This window comes from Myripristis murdjan, chromosome 13 (genome assembly GCF_902150065.1).
Source record: "Myripristis murdjan chromosome 13, fMyrMur1.1, whole genome shotgun sequence".
Lineage (NCBI taxonomy): Eukaryota > Metazoa > Chordata > Actinopteri > Holocentriformes > Holocentridae > Myripristis > Myripristis murdjan.
The window spans coordinates 38,752,633-38,780,475 of record NC_043992.1 but is presented as its reverse complement, the minus strand read 5'-3'; the positions used below and the strand labels follow the sequence as shown (position 1 = coordinate 38,780,475).

The 27,843-nt window shown below is 39.0% G+C and overlaps 1 protein-coding gene across 1 annotated transcript in view; it reads right to left on the bottom strand.

Moving 5' to 3' along the window:
* ryr1b (ryanodine receptor 1b (skeletal)) overlaps positions 1-27,843 on the bottom strand; it is a 101,851-nt gene that overhangs the window by 6,571 nt on the left and 67,437 nt on the right. Inside the window, exons 74-96 of the mRNA XM_030066435.1 lie at positions 26,828-26,998; positions 26,551-26,610; positions 26,302-26,436; positions 25,234-25,346; positions 25,029-25,125; positions 24,830-24,936; positions 24,674-24,725; positions 23,109-23,189; positions 18,888-18,987; positions 17,746-17,825; positions 17,281-17,357; positions 16,528-16,601; positions 15,979-15,996; positions 11,083-11,163; positions 9,791-9,879; positions 8,474-8,602; positions 7,664-7,768; positions 4,562-4,591; positions 3,470-3,499; positions 3,116-3,197; positions 1,215-2,515; positions 1,020-1,105; positions 181-355 (exon numbers count right to left, since the gene is read on the bottom strand). Of these exons, the coding sequence (XP_029922295.1) occupies positions 181-355; positions 1,020-1,105; positions 1,215-2,515; positions 3,116-3,197; positions 3,470-3,499; positions 4,562-4,591; positions 7,664-7,768; positions 8,474-8,602; positions 9,791-9,879; positions 11,083-11,163; positions 15,979-15,996; positions 16,528-16,601; positions 17,281-17,357; positions 17,746-17,825; positions 18,888-18,987; positions 23,109-23,189; positions 24,674-24,725; positions 24,830-24,936; positions 25,029-25,125; positions 25,234-25,346; positions 26,302-26,436; positions 26,551-26,610; positions 26,828-26,998 (3,273 nt within the window). The remainder of the gene's footprint in view (positions 1-180; positions 356-1,019; positions 1,106-1,214; positions 2,516-3,115; positions 3,198-3,469; positions 3,500-4,561; positions 4,592-7,663; positions 7,769-8,473; positions 8,603-9,790; positions 9,880-11,082; positions 11,164-15,978; positions 15,997-16,527; positions 16,602-17,280; positions 17,358-17,745; positions 17,826-18,887; positions 18,988-23,108; positions 23,190-24,673; positions 24,726-24,829; positions 24,937-25,028; positions 25,126-25,233; positions 25,347-26,301; positions 26,437-26,550; positions 26,611-26,827; positions 26,999-27,843) is intronic.

Here is a 27,843-nt window from a genome sequence, read left to right as displayed (position 1 = left end):
CAGGGAAACAAATAAAATCTCTAACCAGAATGGCTGAACATATGCTGCTTTTATTCATATCTAATAACCTATAGTATTTATTTAGAGCATGTCTCAAAGTATTGCACCATTCAGGAGTTCAAAACATGTATTGAAATGCATACTGCAACAGAATATTATTTAAAGGAATAAATCCCTTACCATGAATTTATTCCTCTGAATCTCCAACTCATTCCACAGCTCGAAGCCCTCCTGAGCGGGTTTCTTCTCCGGCTTAGACTTGGTCTTAACTTTCTTCTCCTCTGTCAGCTCAGGCTCTTCCTCCTTTACCTCGGGTTCAGGCTCTGCCTTCTCTGCCTTTTCTCCATTCTCTGTGCTGGATGGAGAAGAGTCAGAGGAGAGAAACGTAGGCGAGGTCAGTTTAAACTTTAAAAAAGATTTTTTTTCTGTTTTTAGTAGAGTAGATCACCTTCTGATCTGACAAAGTGGAGAGGTACCAATTGCAGATTTACACAGAATATAATTATGCTGTAAATTAAGACATCTATAAATATTCTATGTTTACCTGTAAATCTGGCAGTACTCAACATAAGCAGTAATTCTGTAAAGCCAATAGAAGTTAGCATGACAAAAACTGGATCTTTTTCCTCAGTAAGCTCCATTCATTGTTATGTTAAATACATTTATCTTTTATTTGTTGGATTCAAGTCTACCATATATCCTAGACTCGTTGCCATTTCCCCCACAAGGATCATGTCTTTATATATAGACAACACAAAGAGAAGCTGATAAGTTTTGACATGTATAACTTAAAGGCAGAAAACCTGCTCCAAAACAATGGGTAAAGAAGTCCAAAGGGAAACTAGATTACAAAGCTTTTTTGTCTTCATTCATTGGGTACTCCAGTTTACCTCTGGGTTTTGCCATCCAGTTTTTTGGAAATACATTGATTTGTCCCTCTCTGAAAGCACTGTACCCAGACTGAAGCACAAGAAACAGTGCTGAATTTTTCTACAACTTTACTGAAGTTAAAAACATACTCTGCTTTCTCAGTCTCTTGATGTGACTCTTCAGGTTCAGGTTCAGGCTCTCCTTCCTCTCCCGGTTCTCCTACTGCTGCCGCCAGCTGTGTCAACGGTACCAGGTAAATAACAAATTAATAACAAATGCACACTTTCACATTTCATAAACAGTCAGTAATTTATACTGTATAACCATCAGAAAGGCCATCTCACCAATTTCCTCTTCAGTAGCGGTGTGCCCTCTGGAGTTGGAGGCTCTTCAGGAGTTGTCTCACCAAAGTCGCCAAGCCCCCCAGGAGTATCAAAACCAGGCAGCCGTCCACCTTCCCTCTCTTCACCATCCTCTTCCTGCTCTTCTCCTCCTCCTGCATCCATGTGGTCTGCTGCTCCATCTGCGTCTTGACCTACCTGGCTGGCCCCTGGCTCTGGAGGAAGGTCACCATGAACCTCGTCCTGTGTTGGATCTGGCATACTGGCAAGGATCTCAGTCACGGTCATCTTCTTGGCTCCCTCCACTAAGCCTCCACCGAACAGCGCCTTCCAAATGAGTGTGAAGAAACCCTTACATATACTATAGACGAAGAGCAAGATACCCATCAGGACAGTATAGATGAAGGTCGCCAGTCCAACCACCATCTCCTTCACCGTCATCTTCCTTAATTTGCGGTAACGACGTCGGAGGTTACGAAAGGTAAACATGTTGAAGAAGTTGACCACACTCTTCAGGAAGTCAGCAAAGGCTGAGGTAGACTCTGGAGCTTCTAGAGTTTCATCTTCTCCATTGTCTCTTTCATCTCCTCCACCTTCGTCTTCCTCATCATCATCTTCCTCTTCTCCACCCTCACCCTCTGGTTCAGATATTGACGCAGCAATGTTCATCTCAAAGATGGTGTCCTCGCAGAAATTGACAAAGAGTTCCATCTTCTCGCTCTCTCCACCCTCATTGACCACATCGAAGATGAACTGCCGTTTGGACTCTCTGACTTGTGGCATCTCCCACTGGTTGCGGTTTGCCTCACTGATCTCAAAGTAAATACGTTCAATCTTCCTGCTTGCGCCCATGATCTCAATTCGGCCCAGGAATGGACGGAAGTAATTGAGCACACTCTCGGCCTGCTCAAGGAAGTTCTGCAGACGGGTGTCATGGGGAACGTGCTCTGACAAGTTGGTCAGCAGAACAGCAATGTTGAAACCAATGTCCTTGGCGGGCTCCTGGAAACGGTCAGCAAACTCCTCAAAGTTGATCATCTCGTTTTCATCAGCCTCTGAGCAGGACAGCAGGAATTGGATTTCTGAGGGAGAGTACTGCTTCTGGCTGTCCATGGCCTTGGAAAAGTCCTTCTTGGAGATTAGACCACGGGGATCAGTCACATAGTCTCGGAAGGCATCAGATGCCACAATGTCCTTGAGTTTCAGGAACATGTCGAAGAACTTGAGGATCATCTCTACGTTGCTGGAGGACTCCACCAGCATGTCCACCATTTGTCTGGCAATGGTGCCATTCACAACATTGCCTATGAGTAAGAGGAAATGAAAAGAAATGAAGCAGATCAAAGTATGCAATACAGGGATATACAAGAATTGATACAAGTCAATACCATAATTTGTTTTTATAATGTCAGCAGTATAAACGCAACTTAGTGATAGGTACAATAGACATTAACCCCAAAGGGAGAGATGCACTGTGCAAGGTTAAAGCTATAAAGCTAATTTCCACCCATAGTCCCTGGACAAATAAATATACAATCATTAAAATAGCGTGAACTAGTAGACTATCGATTATAGTTACTTACAAAAGTAATACAAAAAGTTAACATAGAGGATACACTCATCATTTAAGGATACCCCCAAACCTATACCCCCCATACCCTTTAAAACACGGCTATAGGTGCGACTACAGGTGTATGCAGCTCTGCTGTGTCAGTAGCTTGATTCTACACTAAGGAGTCATGTGATTTGCACCAAGAGGACAAAATTGGGAGCGCCCAGGAGCTGATTGGGATTTTTGTTTTTGTTGTGGCGATGAATCAGGCATTGATAATAATGGAATTTCACTAAGTATTGTAACATCTCTGAAAGGAGATGATGAAACTGGACCGGGATGGTGATCGTACCTTCAAGCAGAGACAGCAGCATCACCACCATGTCTTTCTGCAGATCCAACAGCTCCTTCAACAGCCCAATTTGACTGGAGTCCTGCAACATAAAATCCAAACGTACACAAGAAAAACACATACAGCGGAGAAAACAATATTCTTAAACACATACAATGGTCAGGCACTGACTGAAAAATTCTCATGATAGTGATGTGTATAGATAGATAGATAGATAGATAGATAGATAGATAGATGTATAAAATCACAATTTTAATTTGAGAGGATATATGTTCATCTCTGGTAGGTTTCTGCTGTGATAGCTGACTACAACACTACATACAATGTAAAAGGTAAAACCGTGAAAGACGCTACCTCAGAGTGTGTTCTACTCCAGAAATGATCCTGGGTTTGCATTTTTAAATAAAGAATACAATTTTTTACATTACATCACAGGCACAATAGTTAGTGAATGTGATGAAGAGCCAGACAGACACTGGAAACACACAATAAGGCAATTATGACGGAGAGAAGAAAAATGCCTCTATTAAAACAGCACAGCCTCCTTTGCTTGAAAAGTGGCTGCAGCAGAGGAGCAAGAAACACATAAACCTTTCTGCAGATGCTGATCATGGCACTGCAGAAGCAGATGCTGATCATAGCACTGCAGAAGACCCGCACCAGCAGATAATAAAAGAAATGATTCTGGGAGTTTACGGTGGTTGTCAAGCTGGTGAAGATCTAAAGGAAAAGTAGGCTGGCAGAGGCCAGTCCAATCATCATTGGCACTTTTCAATACCTCAACAACAGAACCAGTAAATAACAACAAAATATGTACAGTAAAGCAGTGGCAAAGACAGCAATAGCTATATGAATAAATGATAAGCAGGAGGTTAACAGGCTTCAGGAAATTCATCTCTTAAATTCCGAATAACTCAACAACTTGACAAAGACCAATAATGTTTTGTTTTGACAACCTAAAGATCTGAAGAAATGTACAAGTATAACACATAAATGATAGTAAATCATATGTATTTCATTGTTTTCTCACAACAGACCACAACTACACTGTGTTGCATAAAAATCTCCTTTAAGTCCAGACTCCAGAGTTTTAAAGTTGTAAGAATTCCTAAAATGCAGCTTTATTGTCACTATTTTTTAAGCATTTCAGAAGTTGGTGCCTCCTCTTAATGAGCAATGATCAGAATAGAGTATTTATGGACTAATAAAACTGACTCGATGGCTTATTTTTAAAAAATCAATAAGAAAAAAATGTATCCAGGAGATGCAAAGAATGAAAAAAAAAACATTAGTTGCTGAAAAGAGAAAAAAAAATGAAGAGGAAAATAAAGATGATGCAGGTGTTAAGCTGGGCAATGAAGAATGAGATGAAGCCTGAGATATTTAAAGAAGCATGAGGTGACCTAAGAATGAGATGGCATCAGTGAAGAGACACAAGATTCTTACGCCATTTCGTTGTCCGGAATCAGGGTGCATCTAACGGGGGGTCACACATGAGAATAAAAATGTTATCCATCAACATTTTTACTTCATTTTTGTATTTGTCTAGGCCAACATATTATCTCTCACAGTTTAGGTGAATACATTGGGTCTTACACTTTATTGTCTCTATTTGGTGACTTTATGAGGGAAAGGGTCCTCACCACCTCATGTCCCTTCCGTAGCATCAATATCATCAGGCCATTTGAAATTCAGTGGTGATAAATAAACATGTATCAGTTTTACTGTTTAATACAAAACATAAGATATGGCAAACAAACTAGGGGTTATCAAACTTTTTCATGTTCTGGATCCTCAATTTCATTAAACTGCAAAACTCCTTTTAAAGTGATTTTGTCAATGAAACCCTGATATGGAAAGGTATTTTATTTTGGGTTCAGTTTTAAATAGTTAAGATGCCATTCTTGAACATTAATGAACAGTGTTCATCAGTGTTCAGTAGGGCGGTGTTCATTTACTGGTTGACTTTCGAAACATGCATTTATGGAACCTTTTCCTTTTGTAATGCTCTTAAAAGTAGATGTCCTTCAACTTTAAGTATAAATATGCCACAGTGTGCCTGAGAGTGAATTTAAGGTTTTAGTGGAGGGGTGAAAGTGCACTGCTGCAAAGGAAAGGGGGGTGCTGGATTGACAACATGAGACATAACCAAATGCGGCACATTAATTGTTTTATCTTGATTATCTTCTTCTAAAATCGTAAGTGAAAATAAAATTCGATCAACTGCCCAGAAGGTGGGGTACCAGTGGGACCAACGCTGGCTGCTAATTAGACTTGATGGTATCACATGTAAATTTGACATTTTGGCTTGAGGGTAATGCTATAGGAAAGGTCATGAAGTCACCAAAATTAAAGAGGTTCTTCTTCTGGGGATCAAGAATGTGCTCATCAAATTTCATGGCAATCCAGCCAATGAATTTGGAGCCATCAAATTGTGCATTTTATCCAAACCACCATGGTTTGGATAGGAAAGGTTGGAAAGGCTGGAGGAAAGGTTATGGTGACACCAAAATTGATAGGGTTTGTTTATGTCCTAGAAAGCATGAGCATGCTAAGCAAATTACTTGGTACTTTACTCTGTCCATACATTTTTACATTTAGAGATATGCTAATTACATTTCATGATATCTTGTGTGGCAAAATGGTGGTGCTAGAGGAATGGTGAGGAGGTCACCAAAATTGACAGGCTTCATCCTCTGAGGAGCATTAATGAGCTCACCAAAGTTCATGGCAATCTACCTGGCAGAAGATATGTTGCCTTGCCTTAAGTATTGAATCAACGAATGGACAAACCAACAGACAGCTATCTTATGTTATGTGAATATTATTCAAATAATCACAAGTAAACGCTTTTGTGTTATAATAATTTCTACTGATTGAAATGATAGTGAAATTAAATTATTCTTCATTTTTATGAGAACCCCTAGGGATCCCCAAACCTCACCTTGAAAATCACTTACGGTATCTAAATAACATCACCAATGCAATGTACAAACGACTATAATTTCTGCGGCGTGAACATAAAAAATGGGTTGGTTTCTGATCATCTAAATATAAAACAAAGACTTGGTTAAAACTTTATTTAATCTCTACTTTATCCTGTTCTACCCTGTGCTCACTAAGCCTAAACTCAGAGAGATATTTAAGATACAGAAATACAAAAATGCACTGTGAACAAAAGCATCAGGTTTATAGCAATCACACGATCACACATTAGACTGAGTCAGACACACTGCAGCTCCCTGTTAGGTCAAAGAGAGTGATTTCTATAAATTGCAATCACATTATTTGCACAAACATGACACACATTATTGTCTAAAGCACTATCAAACTGAAAGCTCCATTCAGTGTGAAATTAGTAGACACTTCAGTTAAATTAGATGGTTTTATTACACAGCATTAGGGGATGTAAAATGAGAGAAAATGAAAATCAATATAGTTAAATATAGGAGTAAGAGTGTAAAAGTTTTTCTCAGATTGCTTCTGCCATCTAAACTCAAATCTACCAAAACACAGTGTGTGTGTCCTTCAGGTCAAACATGTTGAATGCATGCACTACCTAAAAAGACATTTGCAAAGCCCTATGTTGGAATATTTTGAGAGTTGAATTGTAATATGTCACCGCTGTGTGCATGGCATGCTGGAGGTACATGTACGTGACTTTCCTAGTGTGTACTACACCATCACAAGTAGTTATAAACTACACTGAATACTTTTAACCATTTGCATCACTTGACATAAGCAACAATGTAATTTGACATCAGGGTTATCAGTGGTAACCAAGGAATGTAAAGGTTTCAGAAAGCCAAAGTCAAGACTTTTAAAGAGCTTTTGATACCACTGGCATTTAGGTGCAATTAAAAAAAAAACTGCCTAAACCAGAGCTCCGATGAAATATACAGACAGGACTGACGAAAATAAACAATTAATGGCACTCAATAAAAAAGGACCTATACCCAAAGTTGCAGCATCAAAAATACATGATTCAATGATGAGACTTTTTATTGTATAATCACCATTAATTGCTAAATAAATAATAAAATAAATGCTTAATACTCTGTCTTCATTCTGCATAACTGTCTTTATTGCCCAAGTAATCTCTTTCTATGTCTCTGACCTACAATTTATGGCTCAATAAAGAGGCAGAAACAAGCTGACAAAGAAAAGGAAAGTGTTGAGGAGAAAAGCAAGTTAAGACAAAAGAGTAGTTCATTAAATAAAAGAATAATCAAATAAATACATACTTTACTCTGTAGGAACCACAAGAAAGACAGTTCACAAAATTAGTTCACTAAAATTGGACATTTCAATTATAACATGATCATTTCATGATAAAAAATAAACATAAAAATAAAAGATACACCATATGTTATATCAAAATGACTCATAATATTTTTCTTTTGGTCTCAGATTTTCTTGGGCACATATACAACAGACAAAATATAATTTAACCATTAAATATCAGAAATCTACAGTATTTTCTTGGTACTAGAAGACATTACCCATAATGTGCTGAACAAAATGTGTTAAAAAAGGATTTTTTCTTACCTGAGCCAGCTTCATCATCATGTGAGCAAAAACATGGAGGAAACCCACGACAGCATCCCACAGCCTGCTATGGGCCAGGGACTGCTGGTTACCAGTACAGGGACCCTGGCAGAAACAGGAGGAGGAAGAGGACAAGCTCTATAATTAAAAACTATTTAAAGCTGTTAGAGGCAAAATCCTCTCAATTTAAATCTGCAAGTAGCACTGCAAAATATAAGCGTGTCTAACAAATGCATAGATTCCACCTATTTACCCAAAATGTATTCTGGTGTTCGGTATAGTCTCTGGCCTGGCAAATTAAAATTTGAAGTGAAAGAAAGCCACTAAGAAGAATTTTTTAGGCCCAAGGAGCATGTGGTTTCCTGATATCATGTTTCATTACATCTTACAATTGTGTTTTGCATTAGCACATTAAATATCAGGCCATAATTTTTTACATTCTGAAAAAAAAGTTTCATGATGTGAGATACTGCTTCCAGAGCGCTACATGTCAAATTTGAATGTTTTTTTTTTTTTTTTTTTTTTTTTTTTTTTGGGACCAAAATAAATCTCAAGTTCCTACTAATGTTCTCAGTGTTTACGTTAGGATCTGTCACAATACAAATACAAAAATACAAAAATAATACAAGAGACTTCTGCCAGCTATTGACTATAAAATTAAAACAGGTTAAAAAAAAACAAAAAACTTAGGTATGGTATAAAAACAGTGGAATTATGCCTCAAATAGAAAAGACACCCATACAGTAGTTGAAGGCCTAATCCTATACCATTCTTCCTTCCACCCAATCCACCCAAGTACAGCCTCCTTACCTGAATGTACTCAGTCAAGCTGTTGAAGACCTGTTTGGCCACAGTCATGGCTTTGGAGAAATTCCTCTTGCCAGGCTCATCGATGATGTCTTTCCCTGAGTAGTACCAGTAGAAGTCACTGATGGACTCCTGTAGACAGGGGAGGACAGGATGAGGAGAAGACAGAAGGTTAACTGGTTTATACAGACAGAAAGCAGATACAAATGCACATGAAATGTTTTTGTTAAATAAAGGATGACATTAAAAAGGAGAAGCTCAGGAGAGGACAGACTCATGGAAGCTGGCTCCATTATCAGTCGTACGCCACATTCACAAGGATGATAAGGAGGAAAATATACACTACTATAGATTGCCTCCTATGAAGTGCCCTCAGGGACTGTAAAAATATTTTCTGTATTCGCCTTATTCTGCATTGATGCTCCAGTAAATTCTTCAGGAAATTACATCTACCATTTGCAGCTAGATGATACAGTGATAAAAGTCCTGTGTTTTTTTGTTGGTTTTTTTTTTCATTGTAGAATAGGGTGACCAGATGGCAATGGGTGAAATTTGGGACAGAGGAGTCGGGAGTGGGCGCGGTCATGTGGCCACAGTGCACGTCGCCTCCAGTCCAGTTAAATTCAGTATCAACGGACAATAACAGTAAAACACGTGAAAATCAAACCTCAGTACTAAAATGTGTTATTTTTCTTCATGAACGTGAAGTCAACTGTGTCCCACCAGGAGGGAGAAACACAATGACTGTGTTGTGAGTGACAGTGTGAAAATCACTATCCGTTACATTCATTTTATTTTATTTTATTTTATTCATTTTATCAGTGCGATCTCTGTCACGCATATCAGCCGTAATTCATGTAGGCATGACAGTGCCCGCCTGTGAATGACACCAAGTAATGTTTCACGGCGATCAGTCGTTAATAACGTAGCAGTCAGCAGTTAATCAAAACCCAGGTTTAGTATAATTTTTGGGACAAACAGGACAGGATTCAGGATTCAACACTGCTTGTAATTTGGGGCTGTCCAAGATTTTTCGGGATGTCTGGTCACCCTATTCTCTCCAGTGATTTCTTTTATATAACACTGTGGTTTGATTTAACTGACTTTGAAACTCTGACGGTGAAATATGATTAAATTCAGTTTTGTGTGGCTCAGTTAACTGCAAAACTATTTCAAAATGTCAATACAGACAGTGAAAAAGCTCTTCTGCGTACTTACGTCCGTGTGATTTACATTTATTAGGCCAAGCTTTCAGTCTACAAGACTTTTAAGAGACCTTCATCATAGACAGGATGGGATCACTGTATTTATCAAAGTCACCTGTAGTCGAAGCAGGTAATCTACAGTGCAGATGATGATGTTGATGGTCGTGGTGCTGCCTGTCTGAGTTCTCAGGTAGTTCTGGAAATCTGAAAATATGCGAAAGAGAGAAAAAAACGCAAACACATTTACAAAGAGGTTTACGCTTCCCGACAAAAGAAAAACACTTCCAGTTTCTATGTACCCACTCAACCTAAACAGCACAAATAACGGTCAGTGGTCAGATTCTGTGTAGTGGTGAACGGTACTTGGTCTTTCTTCATGATTTGAAGGAGTTAGCAGTCCATAACATCTGTACATTAAGCGACCTCAAAATTATGAGCTGATGTTCCTCCACACGTTAGCTGTGGGCTGCCAAGTCAGTGAGAACAGCGGTAGTCGAGTTTGTGGAAGGAGGGCTAATAAAATTTATTCTATTTAATTTTATTATTTATTCTATTTAATTTGATCATTTATTCTATTCAATTTTATTTTATGTTTCCATTTATTCTATTTTGATTTAATTTTAATTTTATTTTATGTTTCTATTGATGCTGCTGTAACATAAGAATTTCCCAGTTTGGGATCAGTAAAGTAAATCTATCTATCTGTCTATCTATCTATCTATAAAAGGCCAAAAAACAACTGCCCCCCCTCACCTGAGCGAAACACAAATAACATTTAGAAAAATCCACCTTCCAAGTAACACTCCAGTTAGAGAATAGATTTAACTGTACAATGATTTACACCTGTAAGACTTTACAATTCAACAGTGCAATACCCCTCGGCATATTTGGTGTATATAGGTATACTTTTTACATATGCTCAAATTTCTATTAATGTATTTATTTATGTAGTATTATTGAGGATTGATGTACGATTTACATATAATGCAGACACTTTTTAAAACAAATTTCTAATGCACTTATTTTTCTATTTCTTTTTTTCTTTTTCTATTTTCTATAACTTTACTTATGCTTATAATCTATATAATATATATCTCTTGAAAATGTGAGCAACTGCAACTGATCCAATTTCCCTTCTAGGATCAATAAAGTGTTTCTGATTCTGATTCTGAGCATGTGCAAAGGACTGTCAGGTGTGTGAATGTACTGCACCGGGTTGGACATTTATTTAGTATTTAGTTTAGTGAGCAGCTCACCATTCAGTGTCTTGCTCAAAGTCACTTCAAACAGGATACTTGGCTGTTGTGAGGCTGTGAGGTTATACCTTTTCACGGCTAGACATGTGCATTTACCTCTAAGCCACTCCAGCAGTTTACTGTGCGACAGCTCTGTTCTTCACTGACTCACCGTTATTGTGGCCTTCACAGAGGAGCTGCAGGAAGCGGAAGAGGTCGCAAGTAAATTCATCGTCTGCCATCACTTTCTCATCTGGGCAGAAGGACACAGGAAATGCAAGTTAGTGTGTGGGGGAAAGATGCTCTGAGCATCACAGTAACCCAGGGTATGTTATGTGTGTTAATATCTAGTGAAGAGTGGCTGATCATTTTAGAGTACAGAAGTGGAAAAACCAAATTTTGAAGCGAGGGATTAGCTTTATTAAGGGAAAATACGAGTGTATTTGATTCTGTTAAGTTCTGTTATCCTGCCCATAATTACCAACACTTTCACTGCCACCATTTGGCAAAGTATCACATAACACAGTCACACTTACTAAGTCATATTATCTTGTAAAAACTGAGTTTTTCCTGCATGATAGAGAATATTTTAAACTTAAATAGCTATCTATCCTAGTGAAACTCACTCCTCCTATACAAGGCATTTATTCAATATGATTTATACTGGAAATAAATACATAGTTGAAATAACTGGGCCTGAAATAGAACAAGTGACTCCTGGTAAAGGATGCACTTATTATGTTTGCATTCCTGAATTAAGCCTCAAACTATCACCAGCTATCAGCTGCAGCATATTTAACAGAGAAATGAAATAAAAAACTGAAGTACACTTGTATTTTCCTGTAATGAGGAAAAAATAAAGCATTATGTGTGTGGTAGTGTTAATGTAAAAAAGTTAGTGTGTTTGCATGTGTGCTGTATGTGTTTGCATGTCGTGGCTGTGCACATGTGCATGCACACATGTGGTGACTGCAGAAACAGTAGAATTGTCAGTATTATCACCTCATAGCACTCCCTGACCCCATTAGCACATGTTAGTGAACACCACAAAGACCTCTGGGTGCCTGTCCGTTTGTCTGACAGTGGGAGGCAGAGGCAGAGACTTCCACATTGACTCCACCTTTGGGTTTCTCTCCTGCTCCCTCCCACAAACATGACCTCTGTCTATCTCTCCCCTCACTGAGACAGAGAGCAGACTCCAGACAAACTGTGTTCCACAAGACTCAAATCAACAAAAGGTTAAACACAGATAATATCACATTGAAATGGATATGGGAGTACACAGATAAATGAACATACAAATGATGGAACAAACAGGGAATAATACATACATACACAGATATGTACATTTGGGATGAAGACACACCCATGACATTTGTTTATGGCATACAGAAACAAATGGAAGGAGACACACAGAAATACAGAGACAAGAGCGAGAAGAGCGTTTTTGTTTTGTTACACTTAACCTCAGAGGCACACAGTCATGCAGGACAGATCTACTGAACTCCACCAACTCCAATATGAGTGTGGGTGTTGACAGAAAGGGGGATGGAAGAAGGAACGAGAGACTACAGACACAAGATGGAGGGACAGAATCACTCTGGTCACATCTAAAGCACATTCAAAGCAACTCCTGTTGGCAGGCAACAGAAGAAGATCATTTAGACCAATTTGTTTTAGACCAATCTTAAAAACACTATTAGTGGACGTACTTTGATGCGCAAAAAACATGGCCCATTTAAATTTAAATGCAGATAAAGCAACGCTTATGTTTTTCTCTAGAGTTGACAGTAGTCTTCAGATCTGTGCTTTAATCAGTACACTCCTTCTAGATATTTAGGAATCTGGATTGATGACAGATTTACTTGACTGGCTGACTTTACTGTTTTGACAGTAAATACTAATTTTGGAGAGACTGTCTTCAGATATTTCAGCCCATTTGTTTGGAATAATTTACAGAGTAGACTGAAACTTGGCACACTGATATTGTTAGGACAATTCAAAAATTTTGTTAGAGCTTTTCTTAATTTTAGGTGTGACTGTTTTATATAATATGCTTGTATTTTTATTCTTTTTTTTTTTTTATATCTACTGGCCAGTGATGAACTGTATCGACATTCAACCTGCACAAGCATGTGGACGTTACACTAATTGATTGTGGCATTAAAATTTGACAGTAATGTTAATTAAAAAGCAATACACCTTGGTACAGTGGTATTGCCTTGTATTTGTTCAGTCTCAGCTCAAATAATGACAATTTCAGCATCTTTTTAAAATATTTAATATAGATGATTAAAATGTGCAATGTATGATATCATATGGAATATGGATCATGTTTAAAGTACTTCAGGTGCTTTTACCATGCAGATATCTAAGGCTTATATGAACATACGGTGCATTCATAAAGTATTTAGACCCCCTTCACTTTTTTTCCACTTTTGTTATGTTGCAGCCTGATGCTACAATCAGTTAAAAAAAAAAAAAATCTCTCATTAATCTACACTAGGTACCCTATAATGACAAAGTGAAAACAGAATTTTAGAAATTTTTGCAAACTTATTAAAAAGGAAAACTGAAATATCACATTGACATAAGTATTCAGACCCTCAGACACTTGAAATTTAGCTCAGGAGCCTCTCATTCCTCTTGATGGTTACTGAGATGTTTCTACACCTTGATTAGAGTCCACCTGTGGTCAATTAAATTGATTGGACATGATTTCTTTTTAATAAATTTTCCAAAAAAAATCTAAAATTCTTTTTTTTTTTTTTTTTTTTTTACATTTTTTTCATTATGGTGTTCTGTTTAGCTCGTAGGACTTGTTGTTACAATTTAATGTTACAATTGAAAAACTGAATTTAACTGATTGTAGCATCAGGCTGCAACATAACAAAAGTGAAAAAAGTAAAGGGGGTCTAAATACTTTCTGAATGCACTGTATATGCTCCTACACCAGACCAATATGCATATACATACTTTTACTGTGTTGAACATTTATGTATAACTTGATGTGAGTATATGAAAAACAAGGGCGGTGATGCAGGTATTTGTAATATGTAATATTAGACATATATGTCTAGTAAAAGTTAGACATATATGTCTATATATGCAATTGTGTTCAATTATGTTTCATATATGGATATTGGAATAGGATTTCTGACCGCATGTTAAATATATACAGTATCTCTCTCGCTCTATAAATATATACTCTATCTATCTATCTATCTATCTATCTATCTATCTATCTATCTATCCATCTATCTACGTCTGGGCCCAGTGTGGGTCCAGCGGTGTGGGCTGGAAGGGACAGCAGTACTTAATGATTTTAGAGGATCGATGGTTTCTCAGATGATGACATGGAAACAAGCGGAAATACAACTCAAAACAAATAATTGGTCAACATTTCAATGAATGTAGCTGACTTGTTGGACTTCGACAAACATACACACACACAAAAAAAAAAAAAAAAAAAAAAAAAAAAAACAGTGGGGAGAGGTCTTCCAAGGTAACCCAAGGAAAAAAAAATGAAACAAAATAGAAATAAACGGATTGGAAGTACCATGAATGCCAAAGTTTAAGGCTACATGTAAGTGCATAAAAAACAAAAGGGCATAAACAACCTTATATACAATATTATATATAATTATATATAAGCTTATATACCTATCTTGTTCATCCGCCGTTCATTCCACACACGAAGACACACATATTTACCCTGTTATTGTGCTCAACTTTTGCTTATTTATGCACTTTTCTTTATTTATGCGCTGTTTGTTGTGTTGTTTATTTTTTATTTTATTTTTTGGGGTTGTTGCAAACAGCAGTTACATGTAAACATGAGCACAGCGCTTTAGTAATAACACAGTATTATGATAAGTTAATTGATGTTAGGGTGAGTAGGAGGTAGCCTGGAAGTCAGTAAGTGTAAATACAGAGGTAGGCAGTAAAGGTACATTGGATAAATATTGGAATGTTTCATGGAGAGAAAAGGTTAAGAATTAGTTTTGCACAACTTCAATTCCCCCCAAAAATCGTAACCTGGATGTTTAACAGAGAAATACATGTTTAGTACACGTTAGCTACTGAAAATTAATGTGTTTGCACTGTTAAATTGGATCTGGTTATACTCCACAGCAACTACAGAAAGAGGTTTAAATAGGGTTGAGAGGTTAAATACAATTTAAATACCACTACATAATACACTGTAAGTGTATTATTATAGATTAAATACATGCAAATTCATTGGTTTCTGTGACAGGGGGGATAGTTTTTTGAATGTGCATTCATAGCTATACTGTACTTATTTACAAAATATGTAAACCTTTGGTGCATCAATACATAATACAACAATACTTCATTGTCCAAAAGGCATTTTTTAATTTTCCTGAGAACATCCTTTGGCACTGTACTGGTAAAAAGAAATAAAAGGAAAATAACAGCAAGTTATAGGAGATTTTAGGGAATGTGGAGATTTATATGCAGTGGTATTACTCACTGTGGCTTATTTCAGTGTAAGGTGGTTGGAGCAAATTGTGTTTTTTTTTTTGTTTTTTGTTTTTTTTTATAAGAGAGAGAGAGAGACAGATTCAGAGAGTTCACACTATGGCTGCAATTCATTTCAGAGTTTCTAGGACACAAGGTCAGTACGGTTTTATGTAATCTACTTGAGGGAGCCAATCGGGTGAGGAAGAACGAGGTTACTGCCGTTCCATCCTTTGATCAGTCACCGGACTGAGAGCGTTGGAGTTCCAGTAGATCTGTGGTAAAACACTCAAAGAGGGAAACGCTACTTTGCAATCACTTCAAAAGAAAAAGGCTGGAGGTGAAAGGTGTGAATATGAGAGCATTACAAATTTACCCTCATCCTTAACCAAGTGAGTGATTGCAAAGTTTGATTTCACTTAGTCCTTGAGTGTGAAATGAAATGCATATTAACTATATAGCAAGGTCAGGGGTGAATAAGAGCTAAAAAAAAAAAAAAAAAAAAAAAAAAAAAGAGAGAGAGAGAGAGAAATAGAAGACAGGAAAGAGAGACAAGGAGAAAATATGAGATCCAGGTTTTATTTACCACGTTCTAGCTTCATATCTGAGAACCGTGCGGGCAGGGAAATGGTGGGTGGGGAGGACAGGGGGTGTGAGGGGGTAAAGGGTTGAAATGGGCAAAGTGAGTGTGGCAAAGGAGAGAGAAAGACAAAGAGAGACGCAGTGAGTCCTGCAATCTTGTGGTTGTCAGGGGATGACAAACAGTTTAGACACCAACAGTCAAAAGACTACAGTTTATACACTTTACTTAATTACGTTTTAATTTTTCGACAGTATGCACTCACACACACACAGGTGTATCCAGACATCCACAAACAGGCAAACTCAGACACATAAAAGCATACAGGAGTGTTTTTTTTTTTTTTTACAACAGACACTGACACAGAAACTGAAACAAGAAAAAATGATAAACTGATTCATAAATCAAGGAAAAATGAAGAGCTGAAACCCTTATTCATATTATATTTTAACATAACATACACTGATGATATAATGTGTATGCATGTCTGTGTGTGTGTGTGTGTGTGTGTGTGTGTGTAAAGGGATGCTGACAGAGTGTGTGAAGCATACTCACTTGTGCCCTCCTCTGAAACCATCCCAAGCCCCTCGGCCTTGTTCTGTCTCTCAAAAGCATTCAGGTCCAAAACACTGTAAACAAAACAGTGTGTTTACTATCAATAATATATTGATAATGGTAGTTATATAGCTCTATAGTGATATATTTATATATGCACAAAATGTCAGCATGATGGAAGAATAAAACAGGGAGATCTAAAAAAGATGAAATAGTGTAAAAAATAATAAGTTATGTAAAAGTCTCATGTGTTTGTTAATATCCTGAGGGAACACTAATTTAAAGGACAGAATATAGAGTACAGTCTATTTCTATGTAATATTCAGGGTAAGACAATGCATGATCAATAGTGGTTGGTAAGCATTTAATGAAAATTCTCCTTATCTGTCATGACCTTGCAAGGGTTAAAAGCACAATGCAAGCCAAAAGTTTACAAATAATGTAAAAAAATATGTTAGTCTAAAATAAATGCATTGCAATAAAGCCATTATAAGGTTAAGTATTACCCTACCTCGCATAGCATAATAAAATTTCTTCATATGTTATTATACATATAAGGGTTTAGGTCAGGGGGTGTCATTTTTTGTTTTCTATAAACTACGAGCCTCCGGAGCCATTTGAGGGTGTAACAGTGAGATTATGGGCTCTAAAGAAACTTGGGCTTGAACTTATAATGACTACACTGATTCTGCAATAGTGATGATGAATAATCGTGTGAATGTTTGCGTCAGGTGTCATGGCCAGCGATCCCACCTGCAGGTCTGCATCAGAGCCTGAACGCTAAGAAAGAATCCCACATCCTTTTTATCCTTCAGATAGTCCAGCATTCTCTGCACAGCGACAGGAAGAATAACAAAACATTTCCTTGACATCAACAACAATCTGAAGACATTAAGGTGCTGAATAGTATTCCTGTAAAGTAATACTGAAAAGTAGAGTATCTGGCCAAAACAGAGGACAGTGATTTATACAGAAACTAGCTGGAGATAAAGGAGGTAAATAAAAGGCTCAGCTGCTCCATTCACCTGCTCTGCATTTAAATGAGAGACTTGAAGATAAAGAATAAAGCAGTAAGCAGGAGAGCCTCTGATGTAGAGTGAGTTATCACAGCTAAGATGACCAATACACTGCAGCCCTACTGCTGGTACAAGTAGCAAATTTGTGTTGGCACATTTGATTCAAATTAACAAACTGTCGAATGATAATTTCTCTAGTCACCTGCTGCACATCACTGTTGCCTCCATTGAGGATGGAGATTCCCAGTTTGAGTGTGGAGGAAACCATGGCTCCAGGTTCACCTGAAAGAAGAAGTCAGTGTATATTATTTTCTGTATACTGGGGTGAGTACGAATGGAACGATCCCACTTTTTTAATGTCAAAGTACTGACAGACACTAATAGTAATATAATAGTATAAATAGGAATAAGGCTCAGACTATTAATTTGGGGTGACAGAACAAATTGTTTGAAATAAAATCCTTCATTCAGTAATACATTTGCATGTGCTAAAAATGAAGAAAATCAAATCAGTTTACTTACACTACTCACAAAAAGTTAGGGATATTCGGCTTTCGGGTGAAATTTCAGGATGAACCTAAAATGCATTCTAACCTTTACAGGTGAACTTATTGTGACCTTCTGTAAACTTTTGAATGCACATGTCCAACTGTTCAATGTTTCAGTACTTTTTGCACAAGTTGCTGTTCTCTAACAAGGAGTTTAACGGCAAAATTCACATCAGGTGTTTGATGCTCCAGCTCATCGAGGTCGTATCATTAGGGAACGGCTGCTGGAGACTGGGGTACCTCAGATGGAGTGGCCTGCACTTTCTCAGACCTGAATCCCATAGAAAACCTATGGGATCAGCTGAGTGGCCGTGTAGAGGCTCGGAGCTCTGTACCCCAGAACCTCAATGTCCTGAGGGCCGCCCTTCAAGAAGAGTGGGATGCCATGCCTCAGCAGACAATAAGTCGACTTGTGAACAGCATGAGACGTCGTTGTCAAGCTGTAATTGATGCTCAAGGGCACATGACAAGTTATTGACACTGACATTTTTTGTTGTGGTATACCCACCACTGTTATTGGCTTTTGTTTCAAGAAATTGTTTGAGATGAGGAAATCACCAGTGCATGCTTCTACTTAAATGCCCTACTTTCATGATATAATATCACTGTAGCGTGAACTTTTTATATTTTCCATAAATTTCACCCAAAAGCCAAATATCCTTAACTTTTTGTGAGTGTATTTCCGACATACTACTCAGGGCTTTTGGTAATGGATAGTCCTGGATGACACCTGTGTGTGTGTGTGTGTGTGTGTGTGTGTGTGTGTGTGTGTGAGACTCCAGGACGATATGGCTACCTTTACAAGCGCTAATCATCTGCAGCACCATCTCTGCAGCCCCGCGGGTGTGCAGACGGGACTGCTGGTACAGGAGCCTCTGCTTCTCCATCTCCTTTTCCTGTGGAGCGGAGACGCAGGGAAAACAGCTGTAACCCCGCCAAGCAGGTCTGCACTGCCCCCCGCACTCACGCTGCACTCACTCTGACAGCCTGTGCACATGTACACACACACATGAAAGCATCTCTCTCTCACACACACACACACACACACACACACTCACACACACACACACACACACAGTCTCTTCCTTTGGAGCACAATGTGTATTAGTGATGGAGGATCATCATTCCAGCCCTTTACATCTGCCCGGGGCAGCAAACACTTGACGGCAGCAAGCAGGCCCGGCTGCTCCTCCTGAGCACCGCAGGCGGTTCGTACATACACTCCTTCAGGGTAGTACAGTAGTAGTCTGAGTAACAGTGAAAGCATGCACTCCTCCCACTTCCAACAGTATGGCTCAGTGCTGCTCCACCTGGCTGCTACCAGGAGGGTCGACTACAGAGGTTTAAGTAAATCATTAAGCAACATTTACTGTAACTGACTAGTTTTTTGTGTACTTGTATTTTTTAACGTCAGTACTTTTACATTTTTGCTTGAGTATTGTGCATTTTAAATCGTATCCATTACAGATACAGATGATCAGTAACAGACTGTGGAACAGTCAGTCAGTACAAACCAGAGGAGGAATCCGTTTCTTAAGTGTTGGTTCTACTTTTTGTCGTTTCCAAATGTTCATTAAAAGATGCACAATTAAAAACTGCAGGTGGTCACTGGAAGCGTGGACCATTTAGACTCAACTGGCAAAAAATGTGGAATAAGTATCGGGGAAATGGGGAATAATGGGGAATCAGTGAGTTCGCCTGATAATGAGAACTGTATAGACTCAACCATCATCATTACATGCTTATTCTTATTCCACATTTGTCAGTTTAGTCTACAGGGTCCTCACTTCAGTCAACCCTTGGCAATTTTGCATAACACACCTTTAAAATATATATATATAATTTGAGTTACTATTTTGAAAAAGTAACTTTTACTGCGAGTCCATTTTAAGTTATCTACTTTTTATTTTTACTGCAGTAGACTTTTACAGCAGAACTTCTACTGCAGTCAAATATGAGCAGAGTAACAATACTTCCTCTTGAGTAGCACTTTGTACTACTCTTTCCAACACTGGGCACAGTTTCCTCTCTAACTGGTCAGTTAAACCTGGTAACAGTAACAATCTGTAAACCCTAACCTGAATAGAAATGTCACAGGCAAGAGCATTTGTTTGAACTGATTGTGTTTAGCATAACATTATTAGTAACAGGTCAGTATAAGGATCCAAAAAGCATCTACATTTAGCTAGAACATGGTGTATAACATTTGCATATCACCTGCAGCTGATGCTATAAAAAATAATATGTGCGGGCCTGGGAAATAATTCAGTAGGATATTATGTCTCGTCATCTTTGACAGTCATACTGTCAGGAAGGTTCAATACAATCAACTTGAAATCGACCATTTAACAGAGAGACTCTACTCATCACAAGTTAGCACAATATATAAATATCAAAATAATTTCTCATCTTTGGAAAGCACCAGTTTTCATCCCTACAGCATTGTCACAATATTGATATGAAGGTGCTGCAAGCATATACCATCTTAAGTTAGTCTTGGTGTTGGCTAGTTCACTTTACTTTGAGTGAGCTGCATAAAATCACTTGAGTTAAAACCTTAAAATAGAAAGTGAAGAAAAATACTTAAGAGCAAATTAAGTTTCTTAAGGGAGATCTCAGGCAGGCTAACAGGACTCACTTTTATCGCATGGCCTTTTACTAACCAGTGGTTTTAATGTAACTTGTATGTTTTTTATTGTTTGTGGGATCTTTTAATAGCTTGTTTTATCATTGTTTTATGTATTTGTATTATGTTTTATTGTTGTATGGGATCTTTTAGTAGCTTACTCTATCATTGTTTTATGTGTATTTATTTGTGATTTGTTTTTATTGGGAAGCACCTTGGAACCTCAGTTTGGAAAGGTGCTATATAAATAAAGTTATTTTTATTATTACTCAATACCGTCACTTAAGACAGTTGCAGAAACAAATTATGGGAAAATCTGAAGTGAATTAACACAAGCTGCAGTTAAAGATCCTTAAGTCTGGCCACACAGGACTTTGACATCTTTTAAATACAATTACAGCTGCATTTATGGGCATCCAGAGGAGCAATAACGAAGAGGGAGCATTTTTAGGCACAGGCAAAAACACCATGAAGTAACGACAGAGCAGCAGTTAGTTACTTGACCTTCTTATCCTTCACCTGTCACCACACCAGTCTGACAGAGCTGACTGTAAATATTAGATAACATATAAAATAACACGGTATGCTGCCTCACTCATTGTAGTATTTAAATTATTTATGTATAAAGCTGTAACTGACAGACAAGAAAAAAATATGAAAAATACCTGTGGTGATTTTTTTTTTTTTTTTTTTTTTTTTCAGTTTGCTACTCAGTTTTTTTTTTAGTTAGGTCCAATCCTGTCATCTCGGTAACCAGCTGTGACAAATTCTGCTGAATACTTAAGATGCTATAAGCAAGCAGCCTCAGGTGTTTGGCCAAAGATTTTGTGATATTTAATTTTGTCCACATCACTAAAATAGGCGATACTACACTGTGCTAGATCATTATACTGTACTAGTCAATGTTTATACAGGTTATAGAGCCACCTCTGTAACAAATTATATTTATAACAGAAATATAATAGAAATGTTATCAACAACCATCCTGTTGACAAAAGAGGTTAAGAATGACCCACCCAAAACACACAATGCCAAAGCCCCCACCCAAAGCCTCCACAAACTCTATCTACCCCTCCCTCCGCCCCCCTCCCTCGTAGGCCTGACCTCGTGTGGTGAAACTTCCTCTGGCTTACAGAGGGTCTCCTCTCCTTGTGGAGCAAATATGTGTGTGTGTATTACCGTGTCTTGTAGAGTGAGGGTGTGGGTATGTGCGTGCGTGCATGTATGTGTGTGTGTGTGTGTGTGTGTGTGTGTGTGTTTGTTTGAGTGTATGCTTGCATGTGTGCGTCTTTGAGTGGGGAACAGTGTGTCTGGCTGACTGTGCAGGCTTTTACTGTAGTCCTTGGTGAGTACAGAGAGGGATACTTGTTAATAATAATAAAAAAAAAAGTCCAATTCCAAGTAAAGACAAACAAAATCGACAGATCTCTCGTTGAGTTGTTAGAGCTCAAACCAGAGTTACTAGATGAGTCCAAAATGGGTGAACAGAGCCCAACTAGTGGGTGAGTACAGGAGGGAGTGAGTCAGGAAAGGGTGGTGCAAGTCTAGGAGAGGTGGATTATAGACCGGCCACAGACAAGATCAGCGTAAGAGAGCTGGCTCTACTGTTAGGAAACCTGCTGCATGGCTCAGCTTTAGGAGCGTTACATTAGCGCCCACAGTTTTTCCAGAAATAGCTGCTCAATTAAGTCATGGAGGGCAACATCACTTATCTGAAAATATGGCAATGACTAACTAGAAATGGGTACAATAATGTTCAGTGGATGAAAATAACCCCAAGTGAGAGTCATCATTCAGCCCACTGAAGAAAGCATTACAGAACATTAAGGTATTAGTAAGGTAAATGGGTGTAATGCTACCTTCCAGGAGAAGCAATGGATCTCTATACCTACAACATCACAGCTTTTGGTTTGTCAATGGGGCAAAATAATCAGTAGATATTTAGTTTGTTATAATTCATTCAAATCCTGGAGACAACATTTAAAAATTCAGGGTTGGAATTCAATTTTTGATTTCCGAGGTCAAACGCAACTGGGAACAGCCATGTATTTTGACCTTGATTTCATTTTGTTGTCTTTAGCTGCACCATCTCTCTGCACTCATGTCATGCATGTTTTGTTTGTTTTTTTTTAGGAGGGGAACACAAATTAAGACCACAACACTGATCAAACGACTGGGCAGAGTCCAGCAAAGGGATGCACAAGTCAGTCCACCATAGCAGGAAACAGACACGTGGTATGAGTGAACGAGAGAGAAAAACTGGAAGAGAAAAGGAGGAAATGTGGCAGCGGGGGGAGTGTGCGGGGTGTGGTGGCTTGGTGTGGTCACTCAGTGCTTGGGGAGCTGCTTCTCCGCTGACTCCCCTGTCCCCTTCCCCTGGTCCCCCCATACCATCTCTGTCTGTCGCACCTCAAAGGACAGCTCCTCCCCCTCCTCCTCTCCCCCTTCGTCCTCCTCACCAATGTGGCAGCTCTGCAGGGAAACAACACAACAACAACAGCTGTTTTCATAAAATGACAGAAGAGCTAGTGTAGGATCTGAATTCCCAGTATGTGTTGGGGATATTATGATTATGTTTCTCCACCATGAAAGGACAACGTCACAACAGCACAGAAACACCATTTTCAAGCATTAAAGCAAGTAAAGCAGCTTCAGTTAAAGGACAATGTAGATAGATAGATAGATAGATAGATAGATAGATAGATAGATAGATAGATAGATAGATAGATTTACTTTATTGATCCCAAACTGGGAAATTCCCAGTTGGGAAATTCCCAATGGGTCCTGTTCTGATGAGGCATCAGTCTGTCAGTCAAAGATGCATTAGTGCCAGTCCAGTATTCAGAGACTGGAATTACCTTTGTGTAGCAACTCTCCAGTTTCATGGTGCAGATTTTTGCATTTTTGAACATGAATATGAGTGAACTGGAGAACACTTAGTTAGCCTTGAATTCTAAAATACCAACCCATATTCTGTACACAATTATGCAGCTGATATTTGCGTCAGACAGATATGATCACGACTATAGACGAGAAGTCAAAATAGGACTAATATGGACTTTTAAGATTAAGGTTAAGGTTGAGGTAATGGTTAAGTTCAAGTTCAAGCTTATTTATAGTGATTAATCACATTTACAGTTTCAAAGTGCTTTACAGGTTCACGGCTTGTAGAAACTAAAATGACACTTCCTGATGTGATGTGCCCCTCATAGCAGAGAAAAAAAAAAAAAAAAGCCCAAAAGGCAAAATGGCAAAGAATGGGAGAAATCCTGGGAAGAATCTCATGGAATCCCCTTCAAAGTGGAAAATGACTGCATAAGTGGAGCAAAACATTTGAAAATGAGGAGGCATTGGGATTTGGTCCAGAGACAGTCAAATACTCCACGCCTGAGCTACACCTTCAGTCAAAAAACATCACCATCCATTACTAGGACACCAACAACACCAATTAAAACACATATAGCAACAGTAGCAGAGTTTAATTACAGTGCAACACTTGAACTAATGGAAGTTGAGTGTCTTAGCAATACAAAAGGCAGAATGAGCACCGGCAAACACGTGGATCTGAACGCCGTGAACCTGAGCTGCTGTGCATTTTTATAGCTCAAAAAGGGCTTGCCAGGATTTGAACCCCAGACGTTTCACACCCTAAGGAAACATAATAATTCTAGACCGACAAGCCACTTTGTGTAAACTACAACAAATTCTCGCTGAAAATCAAAACTTCACTGAAACTAGAAACCTTTAAGATGGAAATTGAGCCTGGGTCATAGGAGCTGAGGGAAAACTTATTTACGGATCCAAACTCCACAACTTTTCACACTCTTTCAAAGTCCTTTCATGGTGAGAAACATTTTTCTGAAATTTATCGCAACGTAGCTCGTTATTTGCATCTTAGAACATCATGCACATTTCATAAAAATTTCTTCGGACAAGCAGCCATCCACAATCCTCACCTTTGCCATGATATCAGCATAAGACATATAGAGGTGGTCGACATCGAGTTTACTGTAATGAGATGAGAAAAAAACACAACAGAGGCCATGGTGAATCTCACTGAGCGGCAGGTTGCAAACATCGGTCTGAGACGAAGTGGCACGAGTCACTCTTACGTCTTTTCTGTGAGAGCTGTGCGACTGAAATGCAGAATCAGCTGATGAAGGGGGTCGGGCTTTGCTTCCGTCTCCTCTTCCTCTTCTTCCTCTTCCTCCATGGCTTTCTAATTGTGACAAAGTGAATGGTGAAAACTGCTAAAAACACTCCGGAGAATATGCCACCATGCACAACACGGGTTAGGGCAGACTATCTCACCGATAAATCATCAATCATCTTGTCCTCAAATGAGTAACCTTCAGTCTCTAACCAGTTGCGCTTGTATCCATCCAGGAACATGTTGGACGCCCTGTGACTGAGGAGGAGATCATTCAGACTTACTAAGGGTGGCTCGTAGTGAAAATGGCTCATGCGTTTGCTTTGAATTTGACTATGTTTTCATATGTATGGGTGGAATCATTACCTGGGGATGTTGTAGAGTGGGGTCATCCTGAAACAGGCCACCACCGCCCTGCGACGCTGCTTGGACAGCAGTTTGTGCCACACCATCTTTTTCGACTTAAAGGGGTGCTCCGTCTGAAAGGAGCACACAACTCAAAATGGGTTTTACTGGATGAAACACTTGATGAGCATTTATATTTAGGAAAGATGACTAGCTATGTTTGCCTTTGTTCAGTTAACACAAAATCACATGTGGAATCTGTCTATCACTGAGGAACTCCACTTTGGGGGGAGTTCTAGCTTTTATGCTAGAGACTTCAAATGACAGCAAAATATAACCGTCTGAATTTTAAAACCCAGAAATTGTGGAACATGACATCAGGAAACTACGCACAGCACATTCGCATTTACCTGCCCATCTGTGATTTATACCAAAAGATACCAGAGAGTTAATACAGAAGATCTATGAACTCACAGCAGTGAATCTGGAGAAAGTTTTTTTTTTTTTTTTTTTATCTAATTTTAAGATTATATATTTGTTTAATTTTGTGGGAGGCATTTTTGCTTTATTTGAAAGTGACACTAGAGTGAGACGGGACACTCAGGGTGGAGAAAGGGGATGATATGCAGCAAAGGGCCTGCTGCAACAAGGACTTAATGGTACACATGTTGCTGGCTAAAGAACAAAAGTGCCTTCACTTTTAAGCTTGGATCTGACCATACTGTACCCATCACCAAAATGTAATTTGGGTAAATTGGGAAAATCTGCCAAGGATGGGACACCTTAGAGAAGCTACAAACAAGTCCAGCTGACCACGATTCAACTCTATGTGGATGATGGAACACTATTCCGTGGTGCAGCCTCACTGAGAAAAGTGTATTTTTCATAAAAATCTGCCTAGTGCAGGTTTAACAGACTTACTTAACGGCACTTTGACGGTACTTGCTGAGGGACATGTGGGCATTTCAGTTCACTTTATCTGGCAAGATTTTCCCAGGCACCTAGAGAACTTTTCCTAGCCTAACTGCCAGAGAAGCCCAGTTTTCTAATAACTGCGGTGCTACTGGCAACCAAAGGATGCATACTCACCACCTCAATGTGGTAAAGGACAGCAGACACTTCTTGCACCCTTTTCACCACCTTTTCAGGGTCCTCAGCGTCCTCAGCTTTGCCAGACATCTCCTTGTATAGAGACATCTGCCAGCGCATCGCAGGGTCCTCCACCTGGAACCAAAGGGCAAATACTCAGCATGTACTGTACAGCACACAGAGATGTTTACATGAATCACTCTTTATTCTCTTCCTTCACACGTAAAACCACTGAAGAGGTGCACTCACCTTGCCCTGCAGATGCAGATTGTTCTGCAAGAACTCCCTCACCTCCTCATCTGTGTCTTTCTGCAAAGGGCATTCATCATTCATTTAACACAAGACGAACACAAGAATAATGACATATGTTTGAAGGTTTTAAGGCATTATATACTCCAGTCTCTCTTCCAAAGAAAAAACAGACCTTCAATAATGTACAAAAAACAATATCTCAAGATATCTTTTTGTTTTTCCATGATGGGTCACAAATACGGTGAGTAAGTGGGTTTTCGTCACGACACAGTACCAGTGAGTATCTGATCTTGGCAAGATTGATGAGCTCCTGGTCTGCAGGGGAGCACATGTTGAGGCCGATGGGGAGCATCTTCTTCAGCGCCGCCACGATGAGGGAGGTCTGCACAGAGTAGCGATCCCCCCGCCGCTTCTTCTTGGTACGCTCCTGCTCCGAACCTCCAGACTACGGAGAGGAAGGAAAGGTCAGATTGATCCACCAATTTATCACTGCCTCGTCTACATGCTCCCATGCCTGAAACATTAAAAATTAATGTTTGGAAAATCTTTGGTTTAAGGTAGCTTTTCAAGATGAAAGGCTCTTGATATTAATTATACAGAATGAGGTGAAGTACAATTAACTCTAACATAGAACATGATGGAAAACTGATAAAATGAGATGGCAAGAGACAGTGATATGTGCCCCTTCTTTATCTGAGTGATATTCTTGGCAACACCACAACATGCTGAAGATGAAGTGGAAAGTGGAACAACAACTGGGATGAAAATCAAACAGATCTACAGCTACTTTTCCCAAACTCCGAGCCTTCACATGTCAGAAGCGTAGCTTGAACCGCTGTGGGGTTTTAGGTGCCTCATTGCTGCGTAAGCTACAGTAGTTACACACAATGCAGCCTCACTGTTAGTAGTGCAGTGGCCAGATAGGGCAGATCCTATCTTTTGCACAGCACACAGAACAGCACAGTCTGTGGGGTCAGCTCCATCGCCCTGGAGCTCTTCTCACACACTCCGGTTCTGAGGCTGCCGATGCTCATTACTGACTGTTGTCTGGCCTCACATCACGCCCTCTGCCCTGTGCATGTATGTGTATGTGTGTGTGTGCAGGTGTTTGCGGTAAAAAGTGCTCTTTATTGGGCAGAGGGAGGTGTTGTTGTGAACAGGTAACAGAAGCTCACTACAGTAATGCCCATCTGGTAGCCAAAGAGTGGAGGTTTTCTCACTCAGCAGTCTATCTGTCTTGCAGCAACAATTAAAAAAAAAAAAAAAAAAAAAAAAAAAAAAAACATCCAT